The sequence below is a fragment of the Babylonia areolata genome, chromosome 6 (genome assembly GCF_041734735.1).
Source record: "Babylonia areolata isolate BAREFJ2019XMU chromosome 6, ASM4173473v1, whole genome shotgun sequence".
NCBI classification, from domain to species: Eukaryota; Metazoa; Mollusca; class Gastropoda; order Neogastropoda; family Buccinidae; genus Babylonia; species Babylonia areolata.
Window position 1 is genome coordinate 42,708,735 of NC_134881.1, and position 22,391 is coordinate 42,731,125.

A 22,391-nucleotide genomic window follows, 5' to 3' on the forward strand; every position below is an offset into this window, starting at 1 on the left:
GAAATTGCAAATGATCCAATCAAAAGCTGAGAATTTGCTTGGTGCGTTCCTACACTTGTGCTACTTTCAGGACGGCACTCGCGGACCACATGAAATGGAGGAAGCAGAAAAGGAAAATTATTTCATCATATTTCAGTTTCTCCATGGTGACAGAACTGTAACACGTTTACAGATTTGACGTGGAAGTCAGCATCAGATGCACCTGGGCTTCCTTTTACCTATGGATTTGATTTTTCGGCGAAAATGTCTCGAATATAAATAGTTCACATGTGTGCTTGCAATGTTTTCACCGAATGTGATGCAGTTTGTGGTGCAGAAACAAATACTGAAACAGACGAAAAACCCAAATGTAACTGGTGAATAAATGCGGATCACAGCGTAAAGGAAGCATGTTGCAGACGACATGGATTGCTCTTTTGCTGGGCTTTTGGTCCTCGCTTTACCTGCTTGACGCCTTTTTGAAGGTGATTTTTTTTTTTTTTTCTTAAATGTTTTCACCGAGTTTACTTTTTTTTTCAACATGCCCAAATACCCAAGAATCTACTACAAACTACAAAATTCTACAACATACACAATAAATCAACAGGATACTGCTCACCACAAAAGCAAAACAAAACAAAAATAGCAACATAAAAAAGAACTTATCAATTTATGATGTTTCAAATTTTCAATTATGATGAGTTTCAAATTTTAATTTTCAAGTTTGGTAGACTATGAATACTGATTTTAAGAAAATGGCGATTTTTTTGATACAGGTAGTGACAAGTTACCAGCAGAGAAAGTAATTTTTAGTCCGATCAGTATCTTTTTTTTAGTCATGACAAATCGGTAGAAAAAGTTTGGAAACATTGAAATGTGTTTGATCGGGACAGTAAATTCACTCATACAACTGAAGAATGAACAAGAAGAATGACAATCTTTTCTCTGAGAGAAGTCGAAGAAGTAGTGCAAGTCCAGTTGAGTGTTACTGGCACATACAAAATATATATATATATTTATAAATACACACACAAACACACACACACACACATATACATACATACACACACAAAGGGAATATGAAAGAGAGACAGATCTGCTTTTACACTAAATTTGTATTAAACTAACCTTTGAATTTTGCAGTGATAATTACAGCTGGCACAGACTTTAGATAATATACAAGAAACTATGAACTCTAAAAGTCGCTAATAGTATACAAACTGCTTTTTACATCATATACATCATTACATGGTTGTTATTTTTACAACTGATTTTCATTGGGTGGTGGATCAGTCTGGCATATGTATCATGCAGGACTTTACATTGCAGAGTGTTGCAGCAAATCTGTTCTGATGCAATGCTTACTAACTGCTAAATCTGGAACATTTTGTGTTCACGGTTTTGTTTGAATGTGTGTGAGTAACGTATACATATGTATGTACACATAAATATATACACATAAACAAGCATGTATATGTTCATGTCTGTGTACGCATGCACATGCATATTATATTTTGTTTTTGTTCAATTTTGTTTTCAATCCATGATTCCATTGTTTCTTTCATTATGGCTATTAATTGTTTATTAGTAAACTGAGTCACTGACTAGTGTACTAAACTATAAAAGCATAATATTCAGACTTTCATAGGGAAAACATTTCAAATTCCACTTAGAGAAATCTATTAAAATGACAAAAGCTAATAGAATTCCAGATAAATACAGCACAAGCTTCTTTAGCCATAAACTAGATGGAATTGTTAACTTAAGAAGCATATCTGGGGTTTATGATATGCTGTGTAGAATGTAATACACGTATATTGTCATGACGAATACTGTGTAATTGTCCAAAATTTTCTTTTTCTTTTTTTCATCAACTTGATCAAGATTTAGTATGTGTATCATTATTATTGGTTTTTGTATGTCTGAAAAATGTGTATGACTTCTTCTCTTTCTTGATGAAAAATAAGTCTGTAACTGTAATGTAAGTTGTATGGCTGCATGTTAATTTAGATTTTAAAGAAAAAGAATAAAAAGCCATTAACTGCACGGTTGTATAAAGCTCTGAAGCTGCTGTGTTCTTTTTAGAAACCAACAAATAAGAATAGCAGCAAATTGCAAGAAAATCTTGAAACTAAAAACTTGCTTTAGGCCTTAGCACACAATGTTACACAGGCCACACACACAACTGCACATGACATTCTACATAAATTATAACACACACAAGTTGTACACGCATGCACACACACACAGTAACATGCGCACGCACACACAGAGCATGCTCACACACATACACACACACACACACACACACACAGAGCACAGCACACTCGCACACACACATACAAACACACAGAGTAACATGCATACACACACATGTATACACACCACACTCAAAGTCAAACACACACACACACACACACACACACACACACACACAGTAATGTTTATGCGCGCACACAAACACACAGTACACACTCACACACACATTGCACAGAGAAAGCTTGTACACTGATGCATGGCCACAAATAGCTTTATCTGCAACACAATAGGTCTGTGCAGGATGCAGTGAATAGAGCAGATGTTGGCAAATAAGGGAAATGCTTTGCTAATGGGGATACCAGTTTGTCACACAGTACATGTCTGATGATATACATGACAATTTTTTTTTTCCATATCTAAGTATCACTATCAGACAGGATGTGGAAGAAATATTTTGGCTATAACTTTATAATCTGAATTTCTGTGGAAGAGGGTAGTACAAACTACAATACAGATATATTATTGTGGGCGTGTATGCACATTGTTCACTTTGCCTTTTTAACTCAGTTCTTACTGCATTTATAATTTGTATTTGTTGCTTTTTTGTTTGTTTGTTTTGTTTAGTTTTGCCTTCGTCAGTGGTTTTATGTGTGTGTTGTTGTTTTGTTTTGTGATGTTCATGATATCACGTTTGGTGAACACACACAAGAATATTCATTGATTCATGTTTTCTTTGGTTTGGCAGGGCAAGAAGTCCTCATCCAGACTGTTATGTGATTTGTGTAGTATTCATTTCAGATCTTTATGAACACACATAAAATGATTCATTGATTCGTTCACTTGTTTCATTCTTGTTTTGTTACGTTATTTTACTTTGTTTTATTCTATTTTATTTTCACTTGTTTCATACTTATTTATATTATTTTTAGTATGTACTTTATTTTATCTTATTTCATTTTTTTGTTGGTTTTGCAGAGCAAGAATCCCTCCTCCAGACAGTATCTGCTTTTCCTGGACAACTTTGACAAGACGGGCCTGTTGGTGCTGGTTATTGTTTTTACTTTATTTTTGTTTCATTGATTTTGTTGTTGTTGTTAGTTTTGCGGAGCAGGAAGTCATCCTCCAGACAGTACCTCCACTTCCTGGACAAGACAGGCCTGTTGGTGCTGGTAGCTATTTTTACTTAATTTTGTTTTATTTTATTTCATTTATTTTTTTGGTTGGTTTTGCAGAGCAAAAAGTCCTCCTCCAGACAGTACCTCCACTTCTGGACAAGACAGGCTTGTCAGTGCTGGTTATATTTCTACTTTATTTTGTTTTATTTTATTTCATTTTTTTGTTTTTAGTTTTGCAGAGCAAGAAGTCCTCCTCCAGACAGTACCTCCACTTCCTGGCCTGTTGGTGCTGGTTATTATTTTTACTTCTTTTTTTTTTTTCTTTTTTTTTTCTGTTGGTTTTGCAGAGCAAGAAGTCCTCCTCCAGACAGTACCTCCACTTCCTGGCCTGTTGGTGCTGGTTATTATTTTAATTAATTTTGTTTTATTTTCTTTCTTTTTTTTCCGGTTGGTTTTGCAGAGCAAGAAGTCCTCCTCCAGACAGTACCTCCACTTCCTGGACAAGACGGGCCTGTCGGTGCTGGTCTGCCAGCTGCGATGGTACACGCCCATCTTCAACCGCTGCTTCCTGCGCGTGGGCCAGTGGCGCCCGGGGTTCCTACGCTGGTGGTTCACGTGTGGGGTGTTTGTGGCCTTGGTGACCATGTTGCTGTCGGTGCTGCTGCTCAGTCTGCTGGTGTTCAACACCCTGCGGCAGAAGCCCGTGGAGCAGCAAGTGCTGACGCCTGTGGTGAGGGGGTGGTTTGGTTTCTGGGTGGGTTGGGTGGGTGGGTTGGGCATGGCATGGGATGGGAGGATGGGTGAATTGCTGTGTGGGTGGGTGTGGGTGCTGTGTGAGTTTGTATGTACATGCATTTGTTTGAATGTGTGTGTATGTGTGTGTGTGAAGATGGTTGTAGATTATTTGAGTTTGTATGTGTGCGTGTTTGAGTGCATGTGTGTGTGTGTGTGAAGATAGAGATTGTTTGAGTTTGTATGTGTGTGTGCGTGTTTGAGAGTTTGTGTGTGTGTGTGAAGAGACAGATTGTTACATAATAACTATACACTCTCTGTGTTTGCTACCAACTGGAAATGATGATTCTATACTAGACTAAGACAATGTTTTGCATTTATCTGGTCACTTAGTTTACGTTGATCAACAATTATTTGCTCGATTTAAATTTTGGTTGGGGTGGGTTTGGGTTTGTTTTTTTTTGTTTGTTTGTTTGTTTTTGGTTGTTCTTTTGATTTTTTTGTTAGCATAGCTTGCTTACTTTGTCAAAGCAGTGTCAAAGATTTGTTAACTTAGAATTGGGTGATTAAAATTCACTATGTGAATTTTAATTTTCCTTTAAAAAATAAGGGAAAAAAACACCAAAAAAACCCACACACCTGTATATCATATATTTTCTTTCTTTTTTCTGGGAGTATTACTTGGGCCATTTTATGGAAGCTACACACAACACTGATACCACTTGAATGACAACACATTGACAGTGGCAGGAAAGTCCATTTTTGTGTTGTGAACACAAAATATTGAGCCCAACCTGACATAGAATGTGAATCCTAGCATTCAACTTAAAGTTAAGCTGAGTTTTTAATGTAAGTGTGCCGAGAATGGCAGTCGCTTTATTGCCCTTTGGGGGGTTTTTTTTTTGTTGTTTTTTTTTAGTGAAGGAGCACATGTGCTGGGAACTTGATTTTTAATGATTGATTTCGATATTATGGTAAATAAGATTATCTATATATTTCATCTGTGAAAATTTTGTAATTGATATTCATTATTCTGAATTATTCTGATGTTATATCTTATCAAGTTATCTGTAAAAATTTATGTGCTTTTTATCTCAACTAAAAAAATTTATGTCTTATTTTCTCTCACCTCATTAGTCTGAATCTCTGTCTGACGCAAAACCCCTCTTTCTCCTTGTGTCTGTCTGTGTCTGTCTTGTCTGTCTCCCTCTCGCTCTCTCTCACTCTGTCACTTTTACTTTTTTTTCTTTGCTCAGTGTTGATAGCTTCATTGATTGTTTTTGGCTTCTGAACACACAAAAAATCATTAACATAATCGGGTGAATATTTGTTTTTTTATGTACATGACTAAAGCACATTACCACCAGAGACCAAAACACTCATTCGCTGAGTGTTTCGATCTTTTGTAATGCACAGTGGTGTGCAAGGATGAGTGAATGAACACCACCACAACAATGTCCTTATGTCTTTGAACATTGAAGCAATGAAATCTCTGTCTCCTTGTCTTTTTGACACAACATGTCTGTGTCTGCGTATAGATGCTGGGTGTCACATGATACAACATGTGGATTGTGTTTGCGCATAATGCTGGGTGTCACATGATACATGTATATTGTGTCTGTGCACATATGCTGGGTGTCACATGATACAACGTGTGGATTGTGTTTTTGTGTTCAGATGCTGCGTGTCACATGATACAACGTGTGGATTGTGTTTGTGCTCAGATGCTGGTTGTCACATGATACAACGTGTGGATTGTGTTTGTGCTCAGATGCTGGTTGTCACATGATACAACGTGTGGATTGTGTTTTTGTGTTCAGATGCTGGTTGTCACGTGATACAACGTGTGGATTGTGTTTGTGCTCAGATGCAGGTTGTCACATGATATAATGTGTGGATTGTGTCTGCGCTCAGATGCTGGGTGTCACATGATGCAACGTGTGGATTGTGTTTTTGTGTTCAGATGCTGGTTGTCACATGATACAACGTGTGGATTGTGTTTGTGCTCAGATGCTGGTTGTCACATGATATAATGTGTGGATTGTGTTTCTGCTCAGATGCTGGTTGTCACATGATACAATGTGTGGATTGTGTTTTTGCTCAGATGCTGGTTGTCACATGATACAATGTGTGGATTGTGTCTGCGCTCAGATGCTGGTTGTCACATGATACAACGTGTGGATTGTGTTTGTGTTCAGATGCTGGTTGTCACATGATACAACGTGTGGATTGTGTTTGTGCTCAGATGCTGGGTGTCACATGATACAATGTGTGGATTGTGTTTGTGCTCAGATGCTGGGTGTCACATGATACAATGTGTGGATTGTGTTTTTGTGTTCAGATGCTGGTTGTCACATGATACAACGTGTGGATTGTGTCTGCGCTCAGATGCTGGATGTCACATGATACAATGTGTGGATTGTGTCTGCGCTCAGATGCTGGGTGTCACATGATGCAATGTGTGGATTGTGTTTGTGCTCAGATGCTGCGTGTCACATGATACAATGTGTGGATTGTGTCTGCGCTCAGATGCTGGGTGTCACATGATACAATGTGTGAATTGTGTTTGTGCTCAGATGCTGTCACATGATGCAGCATGTGGATTGTGTTTGTGCTCAGATGCCAGGTGTGAACCTGCCGGTCAGCCAGATCTGGTACTACATGCTGACTCTGCTGATCTGTGGGATCCTGCATGAAGTGGGCCATGCCATCGCTGCTGTCAGGTAGGGACAGACGTTGCTGGCCTGGCCACGTGTGCCGTCCACCCTCATAAGAAATGTTCATCTCTCTGGTGAAAACAGAGCAAAATGTAGTAGTAGTGTGACTTTGAATTATGGGTAAGTTGAAAATGAGCAATGACAGGTATTTTTTTACCAATATGATCATATATCCTGACTGCTTGGACATGGGTCACACTCTCGTTGTGTGAAATCTTTGCTCAGACACTGTTTCTGTTACACAAACAACATCAACTTGCTGGTAATTCCTGTCCACCAATGAGAAGTGATGTTCTCAGTTCTATTGATGATGATCATGTTGTGCTACTGCACTGAAAACTTCATTTAACAATAAAAGAGATATATTCTGTGCATTTACAGAGAGGTATTTGACTTCTTGAGTAAGGCATCATGAGGAGTGGTGCGGATGCATTAACAATCAATGCAAATCACATAATCAGAAAGTGGTCAGTGGACCGTGTCAAAACACACCCAGAAGCGGAGTGCTGAACCTGAACATTGGTACTACATATATCTATATACTCTCTCTCTCTCTCTCTCTCTCTCTCTCTCTCTATATATATATATATATATATATATATATATATGTGTATATAGAGAGAGAGATATATAAAAGAAGCAAAATAAACGTACTGGCTTGTGTTAAACCCTTGTTAAAAAAGAATTATATTTATCTTCTTGTCATGTGTCCAGGGAGCAGGTGCGAGTAAACGGGTTTGGCGTGTTCCTGCTGCTGATGTACCCTGGAGCCTTCGTGGACCTGTCCTCTGAACACCTGCAGGCAGTGTCCCCACTGCGACAGCTACGTATCTACTGTGCAGGGGTGTGGCACAACTTTGTCATCGTCATCGTCGCTCTGCTCGTCCTCATCTCACTGCCGGTCGCTCTGCTGCCGTTCTACACTGTGGGGCAGGCTGTGGCCATCACTGCTGTGGCGGAGGTAATTTTCTTTGTCATCTTCATTATCATTATCTGCTGTGTCATGGCATGTGACAACATGCAACAGTAGAGAATCCAAACGTAAGGTAGGAAATGTAAAAAAAAAAAAAAAAAAACTTCACTGCTTGAATGCACAGGCTGCAGGAATGGAAGATGCCTGCTGGAATAGAGGGCGTTGCACAGGCACTCAGGAGGGAGGTAATATACTAAGGGAGGTCATTAGCCACAGCTACTTTTGGTTTCTCAGAATTTGCAGGGTAGTAGTTTGCACAGGACAGGAACCAGACCCCAACTGGAGTCCTCATCAGTAGGTCACAGTATAATATATTTTACATAATTTAAATGAAAAATGTCCTTTCACTAAGTTTGCTGTTGTTTGTGAGGCTGTCCTGGCCTGTAACTGCCATATGTTTGCACAGTGAGTTGTTAGAATCAGCCATGCCTTTCTCAAGTACATTGAAGCTCTTCTTGAAGCAGGAATGTACACAAATAAATGTCAACACTTTGATATACTGCAGTGTCGTTGTTGAGATGTGTGGTTTTGAGATGTAAGGGCATGGTTGATTTGATGCATGTAAAACATTTTCATCCTATAAGAAGTTTTTTTTGTTTTTTTTTTTAGCTACTGTAATACCCTAGCAATTGTCAAAACCATTAGCTAAGAGTTCACTCATTCTGGATCATTAGCATATTTTTATGGAAACTTTCAGTGATTATGTTCACCCAGTTGTTAGATTTATGTAGTTCATAACATCTTCCATGCACGCTGTTTTTTCTTGTGGAAAAGCAGTTATTTCCCTTGTAATGGGTGTCTTTAATTTCCTTGAGTTCAAGTGTCAAGAAAAATCAATATTCTTCCAAACTGTATCAAATAATGTGCAACTTTAGTAGAGACTTATGGGATTTTCTATAACAGAATAAATTTTCTCAGAGTGATTAAGAGAAATTGAAAGAATGCTCTGAAATTCAATCCAGTGATTATGATTGGGTTTATGACTCACTCAGCAAGTAGAATGGTAACACCAGCGTGACAAATGCTTGTGCTGACAAAGTGGGAAATGTTGATGTGGAAAAAACAAAAACTAAAAAAAAGATAGCATACTGAGTACAGCAAGGCTGTGCGTTCATTCAACAGCTCAGAAGCAAGTACGACAAGTTAGGTCCACATAGTGTTAAACTGTTGAACTGATTAGAGAAAAGGAAAAAAAAAAAGGTTTTCTGTCATAAATGGCATCCCCACCTGAATATTCTGAGCTGAACACTGCCTCTTTTCCTTTGTTCTCTTTATTTCTGGTTTTTCCCTCTTCGTCTTGTGTTCTTTTCCTTGGTATTTTCTGCCTCACTGGTCCATTCACGTGTAGTTTTCTCCAGAAAATGTCTTTTTTGTATGTGTGGGTGTTCTTTACTGGAAATGTTCTGAGTCCTGACATAGCACTGTTGCTGACAGCTGGGGTATAAATGACAGTGATAATGATGATGATGATAGAAATGGTATTTATAATGTGCTCTGCCTCCTTAGCACAGTGGCCCGGAGCTCTAACAGTTAATCGACATCAGAAAGGGGAAATTGTTACAAGAAATGCCAACACAGGGCGCCAAAATGAAGATTTTGCAAGCAAGACAAACAGAATACATCAGTGACAAAAATGCTAATCCACACATATACACACACACTCTCAAACACACGCGTGCACACAGACATGCATGCACACACACACACACACACACACACACACACACACACACACACACACACACACACACACACACATCCCTGAAAGCATATTTGTACAGATGTTTTTTTAGGTCAGTTTGAGTTGAGATTGTGTTAGTTGGGAAGTTTATTCTGTGTGACAGGACCAAGGTATTCATGAAAGGGTTTGCTTTTTTTTTTCTTCTTTTTATGGTATAAGCTGTATTGTTTTGTAGATTTTTTTTGTTAATCAGACATGCCAGGGTTTTTTGTGTAACATAGCTGTTTTTTTTTTGTTTTTTTGTTTGTTTGTTTTTTTTGTCAGTTCTGATGTGGCTGTGTGCGCTGGACTATAATCCACAATGTCACATGTCTCTTTACGTACAGAACTCAGCAGTGTGCAGTTGGCTGGATGATAATCCACAATGTCACATGTCTCTTTACGTACAGAACTCAGCGGTGTGCAGTTGGCTGGATGATAATCCACAATGTCACATGTCTCTTTACGCACAGAACTTGGCTGTGTGCAGTTGTCTGGACTATAATCCACAATGTCACATGTCTCTTTACGCACAGAACTCGGCGGTGTCTGGCCCCAGGGGTCTGATGGTGGGGGAGCCGCTGACAGGGGTGGGGGAATGCATGGTGAGCAGTGTGGGGGACTGGCACAACTGCATCCTCAGCAGCATGAAGCAGCCCTCGCTGGGCCACTGTCTGCCCGTCGCTTTCATCAAGGAGATCAACACCACGCCCAAAAGTCAGTCGCTGGCGAGAGAAGAAATGCAGGGTTTTGCTGTGTTTTTTTTTTATAGAGGGGGGGTTAGTGGGGGTGTTGGTTGATCTTCCATGGTGGAATGTCGCTTATCAAAGAGCAAAAAAACACCTGTTCCTGTGGTTAAGCTAAGGTTGGGTTTTGGTTTTTTTTTGTCATTTAGAGGGGATTGGAGGGGGGTGGGTGTGGGTGTTGATCTTCCATCTTTCTGTGGTGGAATGTCGCTTATCAAAGAGTAAAGAAAACCTGTTCCTGTGGTTGAGCTAGGGTTGTTTTGTTTTTATTAGAGGGAGGTTAGGGGGGCATCTTTCCATGGTGGAAGGTGGCTTATTAAAGAGCAAAGAAAACCTGTTCCAGTGGTTAAACTATGTTCTAAGAAGCAACATGACTTGATGACATGAATGGTTACCCAATGTCTAGGCATGTTATGGGGCCAAAAAGATGAGTAATGTTTTGTGTTTGTAAACACATCAGAGAGTCTGAATTATTAAAGTAAGAAGACAGAATGAAAAGAAAGAACAATCCTAGTGTGAATGCTTGCAGTTGTATGTGAAACATGACATTGACAGAGTGATATTTGATTTGGATGGGGGGTGGGGGGCCAGGTCAGGGAAAGTGCCCTTATTATGTGCACAAAATGAAAATGGAAGGATTCTGGGCAAGGCAAGGCAAAGCAAGGCAAGAAGTTTATTTCACATGCCCCCTAGGGGCATGGAAACAGTACACGCACACTTCTTTTACAGACACCATATAAATAAAGTGATCATCAGTGCTTTCCGTCACCTATAGAACAGTGCTCTTCTGCATTGTCTAGGCTTCGCCACATTATGAAGACTTTGCTATGTTGTTAAGACTTCACTGACATGTATGTCTGCCCTCTTAAGCTGTGGTCCTCATCATCTCTCTGACCTCCTTGAAATGTACAGTCCAACTCTTCACCTTTGTTCTGCTACTGATACCAGTCTATTAAAAATCACTGTTGAAAAGAAGAATCAACAGTCAGATCTTTCTGTCTTTTCAGGCCCCGTCATTGTGGAACAAAATGCCAGAAAATTTGCGACATTGTCTCGCTGAAATCTTTTAAATCTCTGAAAACACAACTTTTCCAACAACAGTAATTTTTCAGTACTGGTCTTGGTAGGATCTGGTTTTAAATGCATGCTTTATTGTGGGGAAGCCATTAGCTATGTGTGTGTGGTGGTTTGCTAGCGAGTACCCATGCATTCATGTGTGATCGTCTGAGTGCATGTTGCAGGGATACATTTTCTGATGGGCATCATGGGTGGGTGGGTGTGGTTTCCAATGTTCAGTTGCGTGAGTATATTCTGGCATGTGCTTCTGGGGGAGGGGGGGGGGGATTGAGAGGGAAGCAAGGAACGAAATGTAAAGCGTGCTTTGAGCAGTATTCCTGGAGAAACGTGCTATATAAATGTCCATTATTTTTATTATGTTTATATGCGTATTTGTGCTGTGGAGAAACGTGTGCATGCTGTGTGTTACACAGACTGGAGCCACCCTGCGGAGGGAGAGATCGACTGCTGTAACCAGACCAGCCAGACCCACCTCTGCTTCCTCTACCACACCCGCACCAGCCACAGCACTGTGAGTTCCTTGTGTCCTCAATAACCATCATATTGAAGATAAGTGAATAGAAAAGAACAGTGATGATGATGATACATGTAATGTGCATTGACGGGCGCAGTAGCCGAGTGGTTAAAGCGTTGGACTGTCAATCTGAGGGTCCCGGGTTCGAATCACGGTGACGGCACCTGGTGGGTAAAGGGTGGAGATTTTTCCGATCTCCCAGGTCAACATATGTGCAAACCTGCTAGTGCCTGAACCCCCTTCGTGTGTATATGCAAGCAAATACGCACGTTAAAGATCCTGTAATCCATGTCAGCGTTCGGTGGGTTATGGAAACAAGAACATACCCAGCATGCACACCCCCGAAAACGGAGTATGGCTGCCTACATGGCGGGGTAAAAACGGTCATACACGTAAAAGCCCACTCGTGTGCATACGAGTGAACACAGAAGAAGAAGAAGAAGTAATGTGCATTTACATGGCACACGCCCTGCCGCACTGAGCGCGTTTATCAGTGTGTGTGGCATAAATAAGGCACAGGAATGTCAGAAATATTAAAGATGCAAACTGGCTTTTAAAAAATTCCATTTGAAAAAAGTTTAACATCACTCACAGCACATACACCTCTGCAGCTTTTGTCCACACACACGCACGCACACAGACACACACAAACACACACACGCACGCACGCATGCATGCATGCATGGAATAGTTGTGGATCCATCAAAGACAGATATGGAATGGAGTGCCTTAGTTATGTAAGCTGCTTAAAAATGAATATTTTTGGTGATTTATTTTAAAGGATGTGAGTGAGGGACTGTGATGGACTGAAAAAGGCTGTGAATTCCAGGTTTTCACAGCTAAGAAGTGAAAGCTCTACCGCCATGTTTCTCTCTGTTGAATTCGGGAACGCAAAAGATTCTATCCTCAGCAGAAGAGCAGAGATACCTTAAGGTGACATAAGTAATTATAAACATCAGAAATATATTGAGGTGCAGTTCCAGAAATTACGTGAAAGCAGAGACATGAGACCTTGTACTTAAAAGTGGAGTGGTGGCCCCGTGGTTACGTTCCGCCTGGGAAGCGAGAGAATCAAGAGTGCACAGGTTTGAATCCCACACTCACCAGTATTCCCCACTCCCCACCCACTGACCCCCCCTACACTAGACCTTGAGTGGTGGTCTGGTTGCTAGTTATTTGGATGAGACTTAGCACACACAAAAAAGAATCCACAGTAAATAAGGGTTATCCCTGGCAAAGTTATGCAGAGGAAATCCACTTTGATAAGAAAACACACTTGCAGGCAGAAAAAAGAAAAAGAAAAAAAAAAAAGGATGGTGATGCACTGAAGCAACGCGCTCTCCACAGGGAGAGTAGCCTGAATTTCCCACAGAGAAATCTGTTGTGACAAAACATAGTACAATGCAATACAGTACAATGCAGTGCAATACAATACAATATAACACAGTACAGGTCTTTCGCACCCCCACACCCCTCTCTCCCCTTTGTGTTGACAGCACTATGCCTGTCTCCCTGCCCGCACCACGACGGACCGTCCCATATGCAAACTGCAGAGTGACTGCTACCTGCCGGGCGTGGAGGTGGCCTGTGTGTACCCTGCTGTGGACAACGAGACCAAACTGCTGAGGATCTTCCATGGCCGCCGCCCCCCTCTGCTCTTCCTGGGCCATCCGCTGGATTTGTATTACTCTGGTAGGTCTTCCCTGAAAACAGAGTATGGCTGCATACATGGTGTGGTTAAAAACGGTCATGCATGTAAAAGCCCGGTTGTGTACGTACAAGTGAGCATAGGAGTTGCAGCCCTCGAACGAAGGAGAAGAAGATTCTGGTGGGTCAGGTCTTCAGGTGGGGTAATCAGTGTAATGTCTTGGTGTTTTGGGGGGTTTTTTGTTGTTGTTGTTGTTTAAAAGTCTTCTGAGTGATTAAAGGATTTTGTCTGTTTTGAACAAAGCAAAGGCAGTGTTGGTAGTTTAGGGGGGAAAAAAAGATTTGAAAGCTTCTCATTTCAGTGATTAAAAGGAGAATGTGAATGAGGCCAAGTGTCAACAATGAACAAGGGCAATAAGTTTTACTGCTCTGAACAAAACAAAGGGACACAACCTTAAGCCACTGCTGCCCAGCACACTTGATCCAGTTACACACACACACACACACACGGATACAAACCAAATGCACAAAGATTTTTTTTTTTTTAACCCAGAAATTTCCCCACTTTGTTTACACATCTTTTCTTGCTGATCAAACTGACTTAAATAGCAACATTGGCTCAGCTGCAGACAGGTTTTGAAAATAATCCTCTGTTTTTACCAACACCAGTCAAAGTTTGTGATGATCATTGTGTCAGTTGTTTGTTTGTAACATGGGGAAAGTTTGATATTTTCCTTTTTCTGTGTGTGTGTGTGTGTGTGTGTGTGTGTGTGTGCATGTTATGTAACTGTATAAGTAATGGATGTTTTTTTCTTCTCTTGTACAGTGTCAGTGAGCAACTATTTACCGAGTAGTTCTTTGGTTCCCCTCAACCTGCCATACATTTTGGAGACATTCTGCAAGTATCCTTTTTCTTCGTTTCAACTGGTAAAATGATGAGAGATATATGTGTACACAGACAGGTGTGTGTGTTAATGTCTCAGAAGGTTCCAGAGAAGGGGAAATCATGAATTAAAATCTTACGATGATTATAATAGTGAAACGTTTATACCATGAGCTGATCCAGTGTAGGTTAAACCTCGGTGCTTGTCAGAGAATGGCTATAAAGTATGATGATGCAAAAGAGCGTGACAGAATAAATTCACACACACACACACACACAAACACAAACACACACATACACGCACGTACACATGCAGAGATGAAAAGACAAGGACATTTTGCGAATGTTAGAAGCAGGGGAAATTGTCACATTGTTGTTCATTCACTCATTCTTGAATATCACAGCATACTTACAGTATTTATACAGTATGTTAGCATAAAAAATAGTTAATAAGAAACAAGAGAATTAATTGGAATATGCTGAAACATATGCATGCATGCACACACACTCAGCCTGTTCATGTTTTCATGAAAAATACGTAAATATACAAACCATGCACACTGACATACATAATCACAATGATGTCATGTTGATTACAACACACATTCTGACCTCCTGTACACTCCTTCCCCTCTCCCTCACCCACACACATCACACAGATACATAGAAGAACACAATTATCACTCACTGATTCACATCTTACACCCGCATCATGAATGATAACCATCAAAATCAAATAGTTTCAGTTTCAAGGAGGCGTCACTGCGTTCGGACAAATCCATATACGCTACACCACATCTGCCAAGCAGATGCCTGACCAGCGGCGTAGCCCAACGTGCTTAGTCAGGCCTTGAAAAAAAAGGTGAATAAATAATAGATAAGCGTACATAAATAAGTAAATAAATACATAAATAGATAGATAAATAAATAATAATTATAATATGAAAAAAAAGGTAGTAATAATAATAATAAATAAATAAGACAACAATGATGATAAATAAGCAAATAAATGTAAAACATGAAGACACACATTCACACATACACCCACACATGCATAACAGATATGCGCCAAACGTGCAGTTTCACAGATGTGAAAGCACAGTCAAATACACATAAACGTACATGAGCCACAACACACACACACACACACACACACACACACACATTACCCTGCACCTCCTCTACCCCCCTCCACACACTCATTTCTAGGCTACATATCACAGCTTCCACCCACACACACACACACACACACACACACACACACAGATGAACACTTCCTTGTACAAGCACACACATATACGCCCATATCCCCCACCCCCAACCCTACACATATATATACAAAGAGATATATATACACACATATATATATATATAATCAAATAAACAAACGGAACAGGAACAGCCAACAGGTTGGAGGGAATTCTGAGTTTCAGCATTGGAAATACTGCTGGTGAGAGTATCCTTTGTGCACGCGCATATGCATGCATGAATGCACACACACCCATTCATACTCATACACACACACACTGAGCGTCTGTTTTGAAAATGTTTCCCTACTCTCACGCAGTGTACGCACACACATGTGCAGGCTATTCTGATATGCTGTGGTATATCTGTAGTTGATAATGTTCTTGTCCATTTTGGTTAGCAGTTCCATTTGGTTGCATTCAAAAAAGAAATTGCTTATATTTATGTAAACAAAGGAAATACCCATCATAGTATTCAGAGACATAGGTCAGTTTGTATCTCTTAAAGTCATTTAAATATCTGTTAACACAGAAAAATATTAGATGTGTTGAAAGTCAGAGATTTTTTCTTTTTTTCTTTTCTTTTTTTCTTTTCTTTTTTTTTGTGATTTGTGAAAGCCTGTCAACCAAGAACAGATATTTGATCGCGGCAAGCCTGTCACTCATCACATATTTTTCTTAACCAAGAACAGATACTTGATATCTCTGTCGGGGGCGCTAGTTATCCTGAACGTCGTCCCATGTTACGCGTTGGACGGGCAGTACATATGCCACGCCTTCATTGAACTTTCCCTGCGCTCTTCCGTCCCCGATCCCGAGCTCCGTGCTGCCATCTACTCACTGGCCATTCTGTTTGGAACTGTACTTTTAGGGGTGAATGTCATCCTAGCCATGTGGACTTTGTTTTTGTGATGAAAGCGAAATGAGGTTTGAGAAGGAATGTGTGCGTGTGTTTGATTTGCAGATGCATGTTTTGAAGTTTGTGTGAATGTAAGTTTTGAGATTTGAACGCGATTGTGTTTATAATGTAAGACATCAGATTTTTTTTTAAATTTTGCAGTGTATGTTCAGTATTGTTGGTTATCTTTCTTTCTCTTGCTTTCCTTTCCTTCTGTCTATCTATGTCTCTTTTTTATAACCCCTATATTTACTTCTCACTCTCTTTTACATGCATCCTTTTTTTTCTTCTGTTTTTTTTTTTTTTTTTTAACCCTACATTTATAATCTGAAAATATTATAGATCTGTGTAAGTGTGAGAATGAATATGAGGTATTTTTTCACAGGTAGCTGCTAAATCACAAACATTTCACAGCATTATATTTGTACTTTTTCATATTTCATTATCACAGGTCATGACAAAGATGACTTTTGGGGGCAGTGGTTTGATATATATCTCTTGTGTGAATGTGTGTGTGTTTGAGTGTTTGGATAAATGATGTATTTTATGGTGGACTTTAATGAATGTGTGTTTAAACATTGCTTCCAGCATATTAATGTGTTTTTTTTTTCCTCCATATCCCCTCCTTGATGATATTATATAATGTTATTGAAGGATGTGAAAAAGTGTGCAGATGTGTAAGCAAACGTGATGACAGTTTTGTATGAAAAGAAAGAAACTGAAGACAGTGGCATGGCATTCAGGAAATGTTCCACACCATTTGTTAGTTCTTATTCTTTGTTTAATTAGAAAAAGGAATGTCATTATGTTAAACCACAGTTGATGATGAACCATTGAATGAAATAGTGTAATCATGAAAACAGCAAATCATCAAAAATACCAGATTTTCACAACATGATTTCTTTTTGGAAAGTTCAGGATTGGTAAAATGTTATTTGAGTTTTCACTTTGTGTCTCATTTTTATTGAAAAATTTCAAGAGAAATGTGTGGGGAAAAAGTTTAAGTTGCCATAATGAAGTAATTATTGTCTTTGTTAGGTCTGTAAAACAAAAACCAACAAGCAGACAAAAACCTATGATAACAGTAATCGGGAGAACTGAGTGAGAGAGCAAAAATTTCACTTTCGATTCACCTTTTCATGAAAAGTTACTGATGTTCACTGTTATTTTAACATCAGTCAGACACATCAAACAGTGCTGGAAAAAAATTATAAAATCTGAAAACATGGACAAATCATGTCGGTGCTTAAAAGGTTTCGGTTTCGGTAAGGAATTGGATAGAAGACAACTAAGGTGTAGTTGGGTTTTTTTCTAAATCCAAGAGGTTTGGAGGGGAAGGAAACATGAAGAGACACCCGTGTATAACTGAACCGGCACTAACGCTGCAGGTAATGTTTATCAAAATCTTGTCTGCAATGTGTCCAGCAGTTAGGTGATATGTTGAGATGTAAGATGGGGAAGGAGCACGTAAAGAGTGTATCTGTTGTGCAGTACAAAGAAAAATGATTTGGAGTGAGATTGCTTTCCAGGCCTTTTTTTTTTTTTTTTTTTAATATCTGGAATCCTTTTAAACGCTGGATTTAAATTTGAAAAAGCAAAAGACAAGAAATGCACCACTTGAGCTGGCGGCTTCGGTGAGTTTCTGTGTTCTGATGTTAGCTGGGAACATTTCTCCCATGCTGTGGTCCGGTCCATGTTGTGTGTGTACCAGCTGTAGGTTCATAGTGCCTTGACTTGCAGTTTGTCCTTTGGAGTCAAAGATGACCACGACTTCAGCATCAGATGGAGGATCTGTGGCTGTGGGTCTGGAAGTGACTAGTGAGGCCAATCCGGACCCAGAAAGCTTGCCCACTTGTGCAGCACGTTTAGGTTGGTGCTGCATTGGAAGTGGAGGTAGCTCGTGCCTTGCACACATTTTCTCTGAGCCTCTGCAGTGTATGTGTTTTCTTATATTACGGTTGTGATATACATTCTGGAGTTTATTATTGCCTTGTATCTTTGTCAGGTGCACAGAACTTGATGATTTTCAACCAGATGAGGGACAGGAAAGCTTCATAATACTTGCTGTTTTTGTCCAACATACTGGCTTAATGACTGGATAAACAGGTTTTTGATGATCAGCGAGGATTTGAAGTTGGGTTTCAGTATTTTGTGAGGAAAAGATTGTCTTCGCTAAACAGTTTTGAATCTGAAGACTTTTTTTTTGGTGTGCATTATTACAGGAGAGGCCACTTTCCATGTAGTTCTGTAAAAGGATATTTGTGTTGCAGAAACAGAACATCTTTCTTGTGTCTGCTCTTACTGCTTATGAGCCAGCAGGCTTGAATGTTAAACATGTTTAAAGTGTTCATATCTTCCATTACAGAACTGTTGTCTGATGCACATGTACACATGCATTCCCAAACCATTTGGGCATATGCACATATACACCACTCTTTAACACACACACGCACACACATGCAAGCGAGTGTGCGACATATACACATACACAATACACACACACACACACACATTACAAATTGTGTTCTCGTTGATGGGCGCAATAGCCGAGTGGTTAAAGCGTTGGACTGTCAATCTGAGGGTCCCGGGTTCGAATCACAGTGACGGCGTCTGGTGGGTAAAGGGTGGAGATTTTTACGATCTCCCAGGTCAACATATGCGCAGACCTGCTAATGCCTGAACCCCCTTCGTGTGTATATGCAAGCAGAAGATCAAATACGCATGTTAAAGATCCTGTAATCCATGTCAGCGTTCGGTGGGTTATGGAAACAAGAACATACCCAGCATGCACACCCCCGAAAACGGAGTATGGCTGCCTACATGGCGGGGTAAAAACGGTCATACACGTAAAAGCCCACTCGTGTGCATACGAGTAAACGCAGAAGAAGAAGTGTTCTCGTTAACGGCTCCATCCACTCAGAATGCAGTTGACTTACAGTAAGCTCAATCTTCAGTCATGTTTGGTGTCCTTTCAGTGTGATACTCTTAGGTCACTACCCTTGGCCCCCAGTCCAGTGCCTTCCATGTCGGTGCTGTGTGTGCTCTTTGTGCTCAGAGCAGGTGAGAAACACACTGATACCATATTGCTCTGTTGTCAGCATGCCACAGTGCACTATTGTCAGGCATGATGAAATTTTGTTGGCTTTTCTGCCCTGTCGTTGGGGAGTGCTGAAATGCTGTTTTCTTTCCTATGCCAGCCTGTGTGATCTAATAAAGTTGTACAGTAAATGAATGATTGTTGGTTGTTGTTTTTTTACAGTTTGTATCTTGCAGGTGATTTTACTTGGTGACTTTTTATTTTATTTTAATTTTACATCGGTTTGCTAAACTCTTCAACTTGGCTTCACATAAAAGATAATTGTGCTTCTGTATTATTCATGATTGTTTACCATGTCAGATTAATCACGTTTCAGGAAAATCACTTATGAGATTGGATTTTGAAACATTTAATGTGCATCATTGGATGACTTGCAGACTGGTTCATTTTTTAATTTTGAGAGCTATGGACTCATTTCTTCGTTGGTTTGTTGTTTTGTATGTGCGTGTGGTGTGTGTGTGTTTCGATTGCAAATTTAGTACAGCAAAGGACATGCTTGTTTGTTTTTTCACACTGTGGCATTTTGTTGACTAATGAACTTGTAAATGGATTTATTGGCTGTTAGTTTCAGGTTATATTATCATTTATGTTACATTGAGGATGTTCATTATTTCCATAGGTTGTATCATCATTCATGTTACATTGAGGATGTTCGTTATTTCCATAGGCCGTATCATTCATGTTACCTTGAGGATGTTCATAATTTCCTTAGGTTTGATCATCATTCATGTTAACAGTGAGGATGTTCATAATATCCTTAGGTTATATCATCATTCTATATCCATAGGTTATATCATCATTCATGTTACATTGAGGATGTTCATAATTTCCTTAGGTTACATCATCATTCATGTTATATTGAGGATGTTCATTATTTCCATGGGTTGTATCATCATTCATGTTAACAGTGAAGATGTTCACAATTTTCTTAGGTTAGATCATCATTCATGTTAACAGTGAGGATGTTCATAATATCCTTAGTTATATCATCATTCTATATCCTTAGGTTATATCATCATTTATGTTACAGTGAAGATGTTCATAACTTGGTACACAGAAGGACCATTAGTTCTTCAGAGTGTACAGTCTCATCTTCTGCTGAGGTGTCTGTAAAACTGACATTATTTAAATTTGCGTTCTCATCACTATTAAAAAAAACACAACAGTTTCTGAATCTGAATGATGAGCATGTCTATGACAGCATGCATAGAAACTGATGTGTGTGTAGAGAATGTGAAACAGAAGATGATCATGTATGTGGTGTTCTTGCAGAAGATACTGCCTTTCAAGATCAACAGGCTCTCTTATTGTGCATGATAAACTGTGTTGTATGTGTCAGTATTTAGAATGTGTGTGTGTGTGACACTGTGTGATTTCAGAGTTTGTAATTCTGTTTGAACCAGTGAGTTTTGGGGAGAAAAGATGAGTGTCACTGTAAGAGAATTTTATCCTTGTTTTGTTTCTTCTTTGTAAGCTCATATTGCTTTTGTTGCTCTGTATGTATGTCTATATGAGTTCATGTGTGTGCTGGTATGCATTTTATACTGAAACCCTCATGCATCAGTCAGTACAACAGATAAGGACGCTTTTGATACAGCATTTCATCATCAAAACTTTTCTTTTTTCGTTGCATAGGTGGTACGGTTAAGATCAGAAGACTGAAAAAAAAGTTGCCATGAATTTAAACATTGGAATGTTTTACAACCTGACAGCTTATGAAGGGGACTGAAACATAAAGAGGTAACAGAAGACATTATTGGTCTCAATAAACATATTCCTTTTCCATCTGAAATGGGGATTTGAGAAGCGTCTCTCATATCAGGAAAACCTGAAGCGTCTCTCATATCAGGAAAACCTGAAGCGTCTCTCATATCAGGAAAACCTGAAGCGTCTCTCAGGAAAACCTGAAGCGTCTCTCATATCAGGAAAACCTGAAGCGTCTCTCATGTCAAGAAAACAGTGGCTGACACTGGGTTCCTGTGACAGACTGTCCTTGGTGATAGAGCGTAGGGAATTTCACACAGAAAATTGTGAAGTGACTGCAGAGTAATATCAAATGAGGGAACTAATGGGAGGCAAAATATTACAGCGATGCGCTGTCCTCAGGAAGAGCAGACAGAATTTCACTCAAACATCTGTTGATTGCAAGTGTAAAAAAAAAAAACCCAACTAATACAATAGTAATGGGGTAGAAGGGTGTGTTGATAGAACCATTTGGGTTGCTTCAGTTTCAAGGTGTGAAGGCATGAAGATTATCCATGTATGCTACACATCTGCTGTTGAAAAAAACAAAAGGAGCTGATGCCTGACCATGTATAAACCCCAACTTCCTGATCAGGCCTTGATAGACATTACACAGCCTTTGTTCTTGGGCAACATGAGCAACAGAGGGAGATAATCTCTCTGTTCAGTAATACCAAGAAGTTGATTTTTCAGAGAGAATTGGAACAATACATGTGTGAAAGGCTTGGTATTTTGTTTTGTTTTTTAATGCTTCTGATTTGTTCCCCATAATGTATTTCATAGCACTCACTGTGTATGCGTTTAAATTAAATTATGGGGACCACTTCGTTTCTGGGCAAATTCGCAATAAAATATCTATTTTTTATCTTGTGACATTTTTGTGATTTGTTTGCCTCCAGAATGCATGTATACCCTCTCACAGATATAGAACATCCAGGTACCATGTATCCATACACTCATTCAGACACTCAGACATATCAAAATTCAAAACAGTTGCATGTGTACAAAGACTGTCAGTGTTTGGATTTCAAATCCAATTCTTTT

General features: G+C 39.5%; 1 protein-coding gene across 1 annotated transcript; it reads left to right on the forward strand.

Moving 5' to 3' along the window:
* The first annotated feature begins 78 nt into the window (after positions 1-78).
* Positions 79-22,212, forward strand: LOC143283039 (membrane-bound transcription factor site-2 protease-like). The gene is made up of 9 exons (XM_076589040.1): positions 79-464; positions 3,814-4,083; positions 6,705-6,808; positions 7,517-7,763; positions 10,032-10,212; positions 11,732-11,829; positions 13,329-13,524; positions 14,306-14,381; positions 16,302-22,212. The coding sequence occupies exons 1-9, from the start codon at positions 390-392 to the stop codon at positions 16,519-16,521; spliced, it is 1,467 nt and encodes a 488-aa protein (XP_076445155.1). The 5' UTR covers positions 79-389; the 3' UTR covers positions 16,522-22,212.
* Positions 22,213-22,391: the final 179 nt, after the last annotated feature.